At 35.3% G+C, this 13,756-nt stretch overlaps 1 protein-coding gene across 1 annotated transcript in view; it reads left to right on the top strand.

Moving 5' to 3' along the window:
• Positions 1-13,756, top strand: part of LOC140147833 (peroxiredoxin-1-like) — a 38,976-nt gene that overhangs the window by 6,503 nt on the left and 18,717 nt on the right. The window contains exons 2-3 of the mRNA XM_072169590.1: positions 4,349-4,463; positions 6,230-6,266. Of these exons, the coding sequence (XP_072025691.1) occupies positions 4,361-4,463; positions 6,230-6,266 (140 nt within the window). The 5' untranslated portion in view covers positions 4,349-4,360. The remainder of the gene's footprint in view (positions 1-4,348; positions 4,464-6,229; positions 6,267-13,756) is intronic.

Genomic DNA, 13,756 nt, shown 5'->3' on the forward strand with positions numbered 1-13,756 from the left:
ATGTGTCCAAAAGCAAGCACATACTACGCGGAGTGCGCGCCAGTGCAATTATACAAAATTTATGCACAGCAAGTAATTAATACTAATGTGTGCTCTGATTGGTTCTCACTATCTAGGAGTGTATGAAAAGGAATTCATACACTCCTATATCAAAGCAGCCAATCAGAAAAGCTGTTAGAAAAGTACGAAACATGCATTGAATGTGAATATTGTGCACTCCGCGTACTACGTTCGCGTCGCGTAGGATTTATTCATTTTTCGGGCGGGTTGATGCATTTATATTTGGTTCTGTTTTCCAACATTTTTAGTGATAATTTGTTATATAAAATAAGTAAAAATCACGTGTTTTCTTCTTCTCGTGTATGAAATAGATTAATAAACTTGTATACTTATTGCTCGAGAAATTAGACAAAATAATGCACTTGCGCTGTTGTTGATGCATCTAATGCACTCCCCCTTCGGGCTCGTGCATTAGACGCATCAACATCATCAGCGCCAGGCATTATTTTGTCTAATTTCTCTCCCAACAAGTAATACGCGTTCATCAGGCTTCCCGTTAGTGTGCGTCATTGCGTCCAGACGCGTATTTTACAAATTTGGACGCAAGTTCACATGGCTAATCAAGTATTTTGCGTCCATGTCACATGCATGTGGACGCAGACAAAACTTCGAAATTTTAGGCCTATCATTAATTGATGATAAAAATAAGAAATTTTTATTCTTTTACATTTTTAAGATTATAAAAGCCCCAAAATTTTGACCCACCTGCTAAGAATTGAAGTAAATTCTGCAATATTTGTAAATGCAACGTCAGGAAATCATGCACTTTTTGCATGCTTTCCGAACGATCGCGCGATTTGATGGCCTGGGGAAGTCCCGATTGATTTGTTTACAAGCAAGCGTGCTGGGCTGAAAACGTGCCGCTAACGTGCGGTTAATGTTTATTTAATTATTTATCACAACCTGACAATATTCAATTTTTAATATTTTAAGTTTATTTTCTCATAAATAATCTAGGTTTCCTTTATTAGTATTATTGTTACGATGAATAAAAGCAATTTTAAAGACAAAATCCAAATGATAACCCTTTTTCGTATTATTTGTGGCAGCGCGTGTTTTAGCTTTGTAGCATCAAACAACACGTTAATTTAAAAAAAGAAATGCGGAAGTAAAATTACGAACGAAAATTTGCTCAACATTGACGACTTTGCTCATGTTTTTGACCACGTTTCGGACCAAAACTGACACAGAAATGAGAAAAATTATCATAGCGAATGGAGATGGAATATCACGGCGAAAATGCACTTTTTTTTTTTAACAATCAACATTTGATGAGGTGTAGACCCGGGGTACGTGTGTATTGTCATAATCGTGAATTTCAGATGGACGCACAAAAATCTGTCTGGACGCAAGTTTTTGCAACCTCGTCAGCAAACTTGCGTCATTACGGACGCACATTTTTAAAACCTTAACGGGAACCCTGGCGTTCATTAACCTATAATTAATACTCTGCAAGGTGCACACAGATGCATGATGAGCGTCTTAATGCGCGATGCACAATACACTTGTAAAACGTAAAATGTGCATACCTTACTTCGTACTTCAAATTGGACAAACTGTATGTCGAGCTGTGTTCATTCAATTAAAATATCTACTGTTTTTTCTGGAATAGTCGCCCCCGACTATTTTTTGTCTGGCGGGGGCGTTGCATTTTCCAAAAAGGGGGCCTTTATTAGTGTTCATTTTAGAACGATAATTCCCATTAAAATCAATAAGTAATATTTAATCGACCATGTGTGCAGTTGCGTAGCGTCATAGGGGCAGGGGGCATGTGCCCCCCCAATCGATTGCAAAATTTAATGGCACAAAAAGTGTACATTGGGTTTCTTACTGGTGCGCTGAGTTACAGTACAAATAAATTGAGGTCAACTCATCTATACTATAGTATATCCTCTATTGTAAGTGCATGAGTTTGCTATCATAAATTATTCATATCGTTCATCAACCAAGCACTCAACAATTCAATAACTGATTCAATGCAAATGCTGACAATCCATTCTTCAACAACTCTTCCTAGATACGGTACCTAATGTACAGGAGCCATACGTTGTTAATCAGTGATGAATCCACACTTTTCCAGTAGCGTATACGTGAACGCAAGTTAATGGAAGTGCGCATGATACGTGTGAGCGTGAAAAATTTGTCATGCCTGGAACTGTAAGATAAAGCCAAGAATTCTCCGCGTTGCGGAAATTCCGCGAAAATCGCGGAATTCGGAGGTAAAGCGGAAAACGCATGTCTGAGAAAAAAATATAAAAAATAAGCAAAAATGACATAGAAAAAGAAAAACAATACAATTGAAAAGAAATAAATAAAATACTAAATGAAATGGGTCTTCAAAATTCATCAAAATAAAGTAAAATCTTTATTAAATAAGATAAAGTCCTACCTCCCATTGCAGCCATGATACCCAATCAGTTTATTCTTGGTAAGATTCTTGTGAAATTTTGTTATGTCAGAAATGTGCTAAAATTCATTTTTTTTTTTATTTAGAATGTCCCTGGAACTTAAAAATGTCCCTGGAAATATTTTTAATTTTTTTTTTTAAACTTGAAAAAAAAATTACAAAAAAGATTTTAAAAAATTATAAATTCATGTTCAAAATAGGCAAATTTATAATTGATGTTCACATTACAACCTATTTATGAAGTAAAGAAGCATACAAAACAAATGCATTTTAAAATCATTCATAGATTATTATGTGAACATAATTTACAAATTTGCTTATTTTAAACAAGAATTTATAATTTTTTAAAATCTTTTTGTAATTTTTTTTTTTTTAATTAAAAACAAATTCCAGGGACATTCTAAAGTTCCAGGGACATTCTAGGGACATAATCCAAAAAAAAAAACTAATTAAAAAAAAAAATTACAAATGACACTAGCAATAAGTCCAAAGTCCAGGGACATCTATGCAGTATACACCATTCATTACCCCAGAGAGCTTTTACCATGGCCATTTAAAAAAGTACATGTATGTTGTCACAATTGCTAAGTTTTAGCTGAAAATGAAATCATAGTCATACACCAGTTTTGAAAAAAGCACACCTTGGTTTATTTAGGTGTGCGATTTGCAGCACATCTAAAAGCACACCTCGGGTTATCCAGGCGTGCGATTTACAGCACACCTGTCACATTGCAAAACTCAATGCCTGAAAATTACAAAGCGTAGAAAGCGGAATTTAGCATTTGTAAAGCAGAAAATTCTTGGCTTTACTGTAAGTATATTTTAGGGGCAAGGACTACAACTACTGCACTGAAAATTTTATTTCAGCACAGACAACAGTTGTGGAGTTACAGTCAAAAATGAGGGAAAACAAATATTTAATAAAATAAATCAATAACTACTTGTCTTGAGTCACTGAAATTCCAGTGTAGGCCCTACATGTAGTAACTGGATTCCTTGCCCCTATAATATACATATCTTTTGTTACCAGTGTTTTATTAGTTTTTGAGAAAAATGCAAAAAAGAGTCACAAATTTATCAAGGGAGCGGTCCGAATTCTGAGCCATACAAGTTTACATGGTGAACTAGCGCGACCCCTGAATTAGACGATCTTTAGCTTGTGTTCGTTGTTGAAAGTGATTCAATCATGTTTCACCGTTGTCTGTTGTTCATCACTGTTTTGAAAACAACTCGCATCCAGCGTGTCTGCATGATTTACCTCGCTCAGGCACTTGGCAGCTTGCCTTCACTAAGTAAACCACGTCGCAGACGCATCGTTCAGCATGTTTATACTGTGCGCCTCGCATTACCACACTTTCACCTTCACACACATTTTAATCCTCTCACCTTCATCGGGCTCATTTCTACTGTGTTGTAAATTATGCCCAGTGGGGAAAATGGAAGTCCAGAAAATATTGTGACATGTACAATGTAGTCAGATTTTGAATGCTCACACTGTATTGTAGTATAGGCTAACTGCTGGTGTCACCCACAAAATCATCACCCGAACTTTCTACTGCGAAAGTTACCGTGTATTCACCACTATTAACCACTTCAATAAGTGGTTGATGGATTCATTTGCATTACCGCACATTCACCTTCACTTGATCTGTTTCTGCTGGGGCCGTTACCGTGTATTCCTCGCATCACCCCAAACTCACTTGCGACCATTTGTTCAGTAGAAACACACGCTGATTGTTTTAAACGGTGAAACATGATTGAATCCTTTTAAAGTTTCTGTCTGAACTTACTGTGACTCAAATTTACCAGTTAATTAGCCCATAATACAAAGTACAGGTTTTTAGGTGAAAGAGTTTCAAAATATATATTTTTGTTTTGCAGAATCTATTCACCATGTCATCAGGCAAGTGTAGAATTAGTAGTCCCGCCCCTGATTGGAGTGGCAATGCAGTAGTTAATGGACAGTTTGAAGAAATCAAATTATCTGATTACAAAGGTAGGTTATAATTCCATTTCTTTAGTGTAAAACTGATTTTTAGGCCATATAAATTTAGTGTTTTGGTTCTCGTCCCCTCCCGCCTCAATTTCTGGGATTTGTCAGATTTTTTTTGTTTAGATTTTTTTCAAAATTTTTTTAGACTTTGGAATTACCGTATTGGTCCGAGTATAATCCCACCCGTTTTTTAGGTGAAAATTTTTCACAATTGGGGGGTGGGATTATACTAAATGCTAGGATCATTCATGGTTGACCTAAATTTACAATTTCTGGAATTTTTCGAAAAAATGGGGGGTGGGACTATACTCGAACGTGGGACTATACTCGGACGAATACGGTAGTAGAAAAAATTTATACATAAATAAGTTTTGGATTACTTCCAAGACTTTTTGGGTTTATGCTATTACGTCGAGCAAAGCGAGAAAATGCTAATTTTACATTGAAAAAAAAAACTCCCTCCCTCATCAATTCATGAAAATCCTCTGGATGAGAACCAAAACATTGATTTTATGCTGTCTTATGTTGTATAAAAGAAAAGAGTACAGAGGCCTGTTGGTTTGTCATAGTCTATTATAAATCACTAAAGGGTTTTTTTTTGGGGGGGTAGGTAGAGCAAGTGGATGTACATGTATATGGGCCTGAAGGAAAAACAGATGATTAATCGTGTTTTCAACTGATTGAGTGTCCCAGGTTTTAAGAAAAAATTATAAAACAAACAATTAACAAGTGTAATGCATATAATTGTACAGGTACTGTAGATCTACTGTATGTATGTTGTACTCTACCATTTATTTTAACTTAAAGAGCAATTAAGCATTTATATACTTGTTGATGAAATATTTGATAAAATTCTTCTTCCTCAGCATGTTTATCTGAGACATACTATGATCAGTCTCTCTATATATATATCCCAAGTTGCTGAGTCATGTGATCAGCAAAATAAGTCGGAACTCGGAAATATTGATTTTGAGATATAGCCACACAAAGGAAATAATATTTCCTTTTGTTTCCTGTTGTTTTGGAAACTCTTTAATTGCTCACATTGTTCTGATTGTTCAATTTCAATGAGGTTTTCTGCAAAATGAAGCTTTGTAAATGCTTTTTACTGTCCTATAAGAAACTGAAAATGTAATATTTCTGAGTTCCGACTGATTTTGCTTGATCGCATCACATACATGTATTGCACATTCCCTATTGCTCAGTGTTTTGTGAAACCACAGACCCTCACAAAGATCAATACATTTTTATTGGCTTTAATTAAAGGCTAGGATAGCATTATACTTTTAAACCTCAAGATGAACTTTCAAGTTTTTTCTATGAAAGAAGCAATGCCTCTTATTTGTTTGAACTTGGTTAAATATCCTTTTGAATCCAATAGTGAAACAAAGAAAAAGTAAAGAATTATATCTTGCTTATTAACCTTTTGAATATGGGTATGGTTTACGCAATTTAACTCTTGTGTTACCCTTTTATCCTATATCCACCCAAAAAAAACCCCGCAAGGCACCACAAGTGTAATATAAGCACCAGTAATATTTGAAATCATCATTTTAATTTTGTTCTGGAAAAACCTTGGCGCCAAGAGGTTACCCACATTTTGTGATAAATTACAGTTCAGAAGTGTACTAATGGTTTGTCTGTGATTTAATGAACAATCTTAAGTGCAATTAATGGGAGCAAAAATTAGTATAAATATTTTACATGTATGTACACAAGAAAGTATAATTTTTATTAATGGTACATTCTTTCTTGCTTCCATTTGACAGGCAAATATTTGGTATTCTTCTTCTACCCCTTGGATTTGTAAGTATAGCATTTCATTTTCTTTTCAATTATATTGAAGGCAAAGTAAAACAAAAGCATTGCTTCATCATTCTGCAGCACTATATTGGCGACCACAGGTTTTCAAAAGGGGGGCACGGGTCTTGATTCCCCCAACTGTTCAAACATTTTAGACTCGCTTTGCTTGCTACTGAGTAATAGGTAACCCCAATATTCCCCCTACTGACCAGGGGTAGCATTAAGGCCCGAAAGTCGGGGGTTGTTTTCCTGTGTTTTTCACTCCCGAGCGTGCAGAAAATCCAAATACATGGGGTGAAAATTAAATCTCGGGGGTGAAAAATATTTTGCAGTGTAGTCAGGGGTAGGAGTAAGGTCCAACAGTTGAGGGTCAGAGTTCACCCCCGAGCTTGCACATTCCCAATATATGGAGGGTGAAAAATTAATATTTTTTAAATTTAGGGGGTCATTCACCCCCGATCGGGGGTTAACGCTACCGCTGCTGTACTGACTGACAAGGGGGGCCTCCATCCCCATTTGCATACACCACTGTATATGGCTCACCAAATTCTGACCCATGCATGCAGAGGGACTGATTAATGCATTTTAGGGTGCTACAGGGTGGGATGACAGCATTCCAATTTGGAACCAGCTCTGAAAAAAGTGCATTTCCTAACCAAGAGAGTCAACATTTCATGTATATGTCTTGTGTACATATTTCTTTACCTGGAAAGCAAAATGTCTCCAATTTTATTATTTGAAATTTAGATTTTTAGCTGCGCCATTATTCAGACCCCAAAAATAACCCTCCCCTGTGGGCAGATCATTATTGCACAGCGCCAATAAATGTGAAAATTCCACCTGCACAATTCAATTCTCACACATTCAGTATTGAACAGGAAATGCCCAAAGGACATGAGTATAGCATGCTATCATCACAGATCCTTGATGCCAGGATCTGTGCTATCATAGAGGGTCTGTAATGTAATCGATGATGAAATAAGTGAAGCTGAAATGACTCTGCATTTTGCAAACTGTGTATTCAGAAAGGCAGTGCTCCTATCACAGCAGGTGAATCAAAGACAACATTATTCAAGGCAAAATATCAGAAGCCACTTTTTGATATTTTAAAATTGAAATCATGGGTCATTATAATCTTCTTCAAATGGCTTTGTGTAAATACATTTCCTGAATATGTAAATATATCCAAAATCCAGTTCAGTGTGTAAGTTCTTACTCGTAAATTATTCATTAATTACATGTAATATTCTAACTGAACTGCTGATCGTACAATTTACCCAGAAGTTATTGTACATATTTACATTTTTACTCAAGATCAAAATAAACTCTTTAAAATCCATCTGGAAAAAATGCAAATTTTTATCATGAAAGAAAATAAGTACAATTTATATCTTTATTAGTGTAGCCTAATGCAACTCATACATTTCCAATCAAGCATTTATAAGTCACTTGTACAGGTACTTGCACACATATATTCAGCACCAAGTGCTGTGACAAAAATTTGCATAATTCCAGAACTGTACCCGATATCAGCAAAAACAAACAAAAATCTCATTATTTTTTTAAAAATATAATATTAATATTTTGTTTTGCAATCCCAGATGAAACATACAAAATGTAGTTGTGGACTTCTGGGTATAAAAATCAATAATCACAACTTTTAGATAAAGTGTCAAAAACCCAATATTTTGCATGTTTCTTATAATAACAGTCACTAAATTCACCGACTTGGCATATGGCTTTAAGCATTCAAAATCATGTGTATATGCCAGGGTGTCTTAAACTGTGTGTTTGTGAGCACCTCTTCAGGGGATTGATCAATTGCAGACCTTGACAGAAAATAAAAGAAAGTAAAAATAAATAAAAGAATTCGTGCGTAATTTAAAAAAGGAGATTATTCATCTCCTGGAAGAAGGATATGCATATAGCGCTTTTATTACCACCGTGCATCAAAGTGCAGGATACCATTGAACTGGTCATGTGCGACAAAGCAATAGCATTTTTAATCACGCCATATTCTAGGTGCCATATTTTCCTCATGAAATTTGGGTCATGGGAAAACAAGTTCACACCTAAAAATCTGTTTCAATTTTGTTATTTTATCTTTGTTTTATAAACCTTATTTTTAACTTATCTAGAACGAAGCACCTTCTACATGTAAACCAAAACTTAGAATGCATTGACTGAAAATGTATGGTATTTGTTCTAAGTGATCAAATTAAATTACTCAGGGCACATCACATTAGCAAAAAATATCACTTTTTTTGTCTCGCCTGATAAGGCAGGAGACTATATAATCACTTTTCCGTATGTGTGTATGTAGGGGTGTGGGGGTGTGTATGTGACAAATTTGGTTAAAGTTTTGGTTAAAGTTTGCCTTCCGCCTATTTTCTCGGAGACTAGGGGTCGCACGTTCCTCAAACTTGGTTGGTGGGTGCATCTTGACCCGAGACAGAACCGGTTTGTATTGGTTAGTGGGTCAAGGTCACTGAGGTCATCTAGGGTTCATCTGAGGTCAAATTAGTAAAAACTGTCGTATGGGCATGAAACTTGGTGGGTGCAGTCAACATTTAAAGCCAAATTTGTGGAAGGTCATTTCAAGGTCACCAGGGGTCATCTGAGGTCAAATTAGTAAACACTGTCGTATTGGCATGAAACTTGGTGGGTACAGTCAACATTTATTTTTGGAAGGTCATTTCGAGGTCACCGGGGGTCATCTGAGGTCAAATTAGTAAAACCTGTCATATGGGCATGAAACTTGTGGGTACAGTCAACATTTAAAGCCAAATTTTGGAAGGTCATTTCTGGGTCACCAGGGGTCATCTGAGGTCAAATGAGTAAAAACTGTCGTATGGGCATGACACTTGGTGGGTACAGTCAACATTTAAAGCCAAATTTTGGGAAGGTCATTTCGAGTCCGGGGTAATCTGAAGTCAAATTAGTAAAACTGTTGCATGGGCATGAAACTTTGTGGGTACAGTCACCATCAGCCAGATAATCGTGCCCAGCCGATAACCGCCAAATTCATTTACCTCTACCAAAAGTAATCGCAAAAGCAGGCGGTCACGAAAGCAGGCGAGACTTGTGGTTCGAGAACCGCCTTTTTCTAAAAATTGATAGAATGTGGAATTTTAGCTCTTATTCCCAGTTATCAGAAAAATGTTTTGTTTATAGGTTTATAATAGTTTATAATTGAAAGCTCTGAATGATTTTTTTCTGGAATCAGGAATAACACCATAGGTTTAGGCTATGAATGATCAAATTTCAAAATTTGCTTGCATTCCTTGAAAGGATACATGATGATTTATTTCAGTTTCAGTTTTGTTTGCGTATAACTGAACTGTATGTATGTATAGAGAATACCATAAAAATGCAGTGGTTGACAATATGTGACTTTGTGCCTTTGTCCATGTTACATAATAATTGCAGAATATTAAAATACACAGAATATTTGTAAAATCATTCAAAAAGAGACCTTAATGATGGGAGATGATAGCATGATGTCATTTCATTTCAGAGTTAAAGCAGGGTTTTCATCCAATTTAAAAGCCACAAATTGATGAAAGAAAATACATGCAGGTGACTAAAAATAATAAAATACACAGAATATTTGTAAAATTGTTCAAGGAGAGACCATAATGATTGGAGGTGATGGCATGATCATTGATGTCATTTCATTTCAGAGTTAAAGCAGGTTTTTCATCAAATTTAAAAGCCACAAATTGATGAAAGAAAATATTTGCAGGTGGCTAAATGGATGCAAATTTCAAGTCAATAGAAGCAAGGACGCAAGATTAACAGTGTTGCCATAGTAACATGATGATGCTCAGTGTCAATCTATTAGTGAGTTCAGTGTCATTGTATGCTTGTATAGCTGTATGGCCTGTCAAATGATGATGATCAGAAGCATTTTACCTGGACAATTTGGTTGAACAAGTTGAATATTAATTATTCAGATTTTAAAGGAGCAGTTTGTGATTTTGTGGTGAGCTCCTGTGAGCTCAAACTGCTTTAAAAAACAAATCCATTTTGAAGATGTCAAAAAATTGACTTAACACATGTATACATTTCAGGTCATTCTATGAGGCAATTGTGCATGAATTTAGTCTTTCATTTACACTACAGATGGTAATTTTTAAAGCTACATTGCTAGTGAACCAGTGCAGCATTGGAAATAGCTGGTATCGCGTAGCAAAATGCTAAACAATTTTATGAATTTGCTACACAATGTTGGAGTTGAGTAGCATTTTTATGCCATAGACATACACACTGAAGTATGTGAATGTATCAAGACTGCAAGAGAAAAGTAATGAAAGCAAATTTTGCTATGCATAAAAAAATGCTTAATTCCAACACTGAACCAGTGACATATGAGTAATTAAATTTGGCCATATTTCCGGGCATATTTCCAGTATTACTATTAAACGTAATTGCATTTGCAAGAATGGTCACGCTTGACATCTATTTAGGCTGAAATCAAATTTTAACTATCATGCATGGCAATTATTTTTTTATTGCATATAGAGAACCTTTTGATTCAAAACAAATTAGCAATTGCTAAATTTGACCAAAATAGATGTGATTGTTTTTCACAAATTTGCCTGCCTTTACTTACTGCAGACCATGTTAGATTTCAGTAGATCACAAAGTGTCAAATTATTGATTGATCTCATCGTACAAGAGATATTAATAATATTAATAATACATCTTGTAATGATGATGATGATGATAATGATAGGACCTATCTGTTGTGGAAGTGCTCTCTGGTTTCACTACACATATCCTGAATGTGGCTTTCTCTTGTGTGTACATATATCATCATTCACAATTAATGCATTGTCGGGTCCATTAGTCAAAAAGCAATTTGTTCAATGATTTGTGCAGATTGCTGCAAGGGTTAACTAGTGCAGACTACGGCTGCACACTGCCTTATCCTGTGATCTGCCCAATGTATGAACTGAGATTTTCATCTGACTATTCATGCTTTCCACATACAACTCCTCACACTTCAGGTTCCGCTCTAATCTCCCAAGGGTTCAAATTGGAGAAGAATTGGATACAAATCTTGAGGGTATGCATTATTCAAATGTATGTGTTGTTTGATTGGTCCATCGGGTACACATATACCATATTATTATTATTTACACAGATCTGACCCTAATTTGGTTTGCGTCAGCTATATTCTTAGCTAGGATTATACAAGTGCCCATCATTTTCACCAAAATTATACCAGGCTATATAGTCCTCGAGTCGGTAATTTAGATATCATTTTTCATTGTATCTCTAAACGAACATTTACTGATGATACAATGTACATATAAAAGTATACATTTTCAGCAAGGAAATGATGCAAGGAATCCAACTAGCTTTACAGAGTCCTGCAAAAATGAGCAGTTTTTGAGAAAATCACAAAATTTGAATTTCCTTTACTGCCTCGAGGAAGATACAGACTACATTATGTATATAGCAGTGTTTTGAATTCACAGAACTTATTCAAGCATTTTTTTTTTCAATTGAGCTTATGTCGCATCCTGATGTCACAGGGATTAATTTTGCTTGTCCCAGTAGCAAACTGTCCATCCTAAATGACAGGTGTACGGCTGGCTAGCTCCCGGGGGCTATCGGAAAGGTATGATCGCTCCAGTTAGGAGTCTACAAAACATTTCTGTTTTGGACTAATTTCTTTCAATTTCAGCCTGTTTTATGGTCATTCTGGTCACTTTCACACTGATCTTCAGGCTTATTCAGGCTTTTTGTCTAAAGTGGACTTTCATCTCTTTTCTAGGCCTATCTATGTTGTATTTCATTTTAAGCAACATGATTGAACGTTATCAGTTTTCAATACATGCAGCACCACGATACTGATGGGATTTTCAGCTTGTGGTTACCGAGTTAAAATAATGAAAAAAGGTTTCGCTTCAAATGGCTTGACAAAAATTCAATTTAGCTAATTCCATCACACATTCCCAGCTTTTTTCGGTGAAAAGTAATTTGATCCAATCTTATTGTATAGACACTTTATAGCTATGTCAGCAACCAAAACAAATGGTTTTATACCCCTTTCAAAAAGCTTTTATACAGTCTGGGGTTTGACACAATTTGGGAAAGGAATTTCAATACAAAACCAACAAAAATGCAGAATACAATGAAAGCACAACAGGCCATTGTTACAAAAGAAATTCACTAACTGGGGGCATAGCACTCTTGACTTGTTTTGTGTAAAATCTGTCACCAGATTTTGTGTTTTGTAATTGGATAAGGAGTGTGAACCATCACAAGCACTTGTTGGGATACACATGTATAAAGGGTGCACCATTTGATTTGGGGGGGGGGGGGGGCGGGCATGGGAGCTTTTTGACTAAAAAAACTTTTGGAGGGAAAAAAAATGCCTCACTGATAAGTAAAACAAAATTCTACCACTCAACTCTGTATAAAGGTATACATTAAAATTGGAAAATAAACAAAAAAATAATTTGCAGCAAACAAGTTTAAAAACAACAACAACAAAATAAATATATTTGGAGTAAATAAAATCAGCCATATTTTTGGAAGAAATTGGAAAACACAATTTTTTAAAACAAACTATAATAAATATACTTTTGCTTTAATCTTCAGACTCGGGGCTATTCTGGAGATAATTTTTTTCATTTGATTTATTTTTTGAATTATTGACCACATGTACATAAGGCCAACAATGCAATTTTTTTGATTAAAAAAATTGTTTGTGGTCAAATATTTGAATGATTTGGTCAAAAATTTAAAAAAAAAATGGCCAAAATCCCAAAACAGAAAAAACTATCCCAATTTTTTTATAGTTGATTAAAATGGGTGAAAATGTTCCCAGGCTTTATTACTTTCGATAAAAAGGAAGAAACATTTCTTGTTTCATTTCACGCAAAAAAGAGCCAAAATTAGTGGCAACAATTTGTTCAAATCCACAATTTTTTGCCAGACCTGTAGTGCTAACTATGAATCAGTTTATTGCCACTTTTTCAGTTTTGCTTTCAATTATGCCATAGCGCATCTAACCCTGTACAAATATCCTTAAAATTGCTCAGGACACAAAAAATCTCTGAAAATTAGCACAATTAAAATATCCCACTGAATACAGTATTGTGACTGCAGATACATGTAGCAATGACTGGCCACTGGCAGCGCTTCTGTTATAGCATAGACTGTAGTGGTTATAGTGTATGTGCACACTAGATAACTATTGTCCAAGATTGATTGAATTTTCAGCCTCTCGGTTCAAGGTGAAATTCACATTGCAAGCCAGTATAATAATGAGCATCAGTTTATGCATAAATTCATCACAAAATCTGTACTCAAATAGAATAAGTGGATATATTTGAAGTCCTTCCATGTATACATTACAGTGCGCAAAAGAATTAAGGTACCAGTTATGTTCACCCCTTTATATTCTAAAGAAAGAAAAATATGTCAAAATTAAAACAAGCTTAAATAGCTCTGATATAAGACTTCATTTGTTGAAA

Source organism: Amphiura filiformis, chromosome 1 (assembly GCF_039555335.1).
Source record: "Amphiura filiformis chromosome 1, Afil_fr2py, whole genome shotgun sequence".
Lineage (NCBI taxonomy): Eukaryota > Metazoa > Echinodermata > Ophiuroidea > Amphilepidida > Amphiuridae > Amphiura > Amphiura filiformis.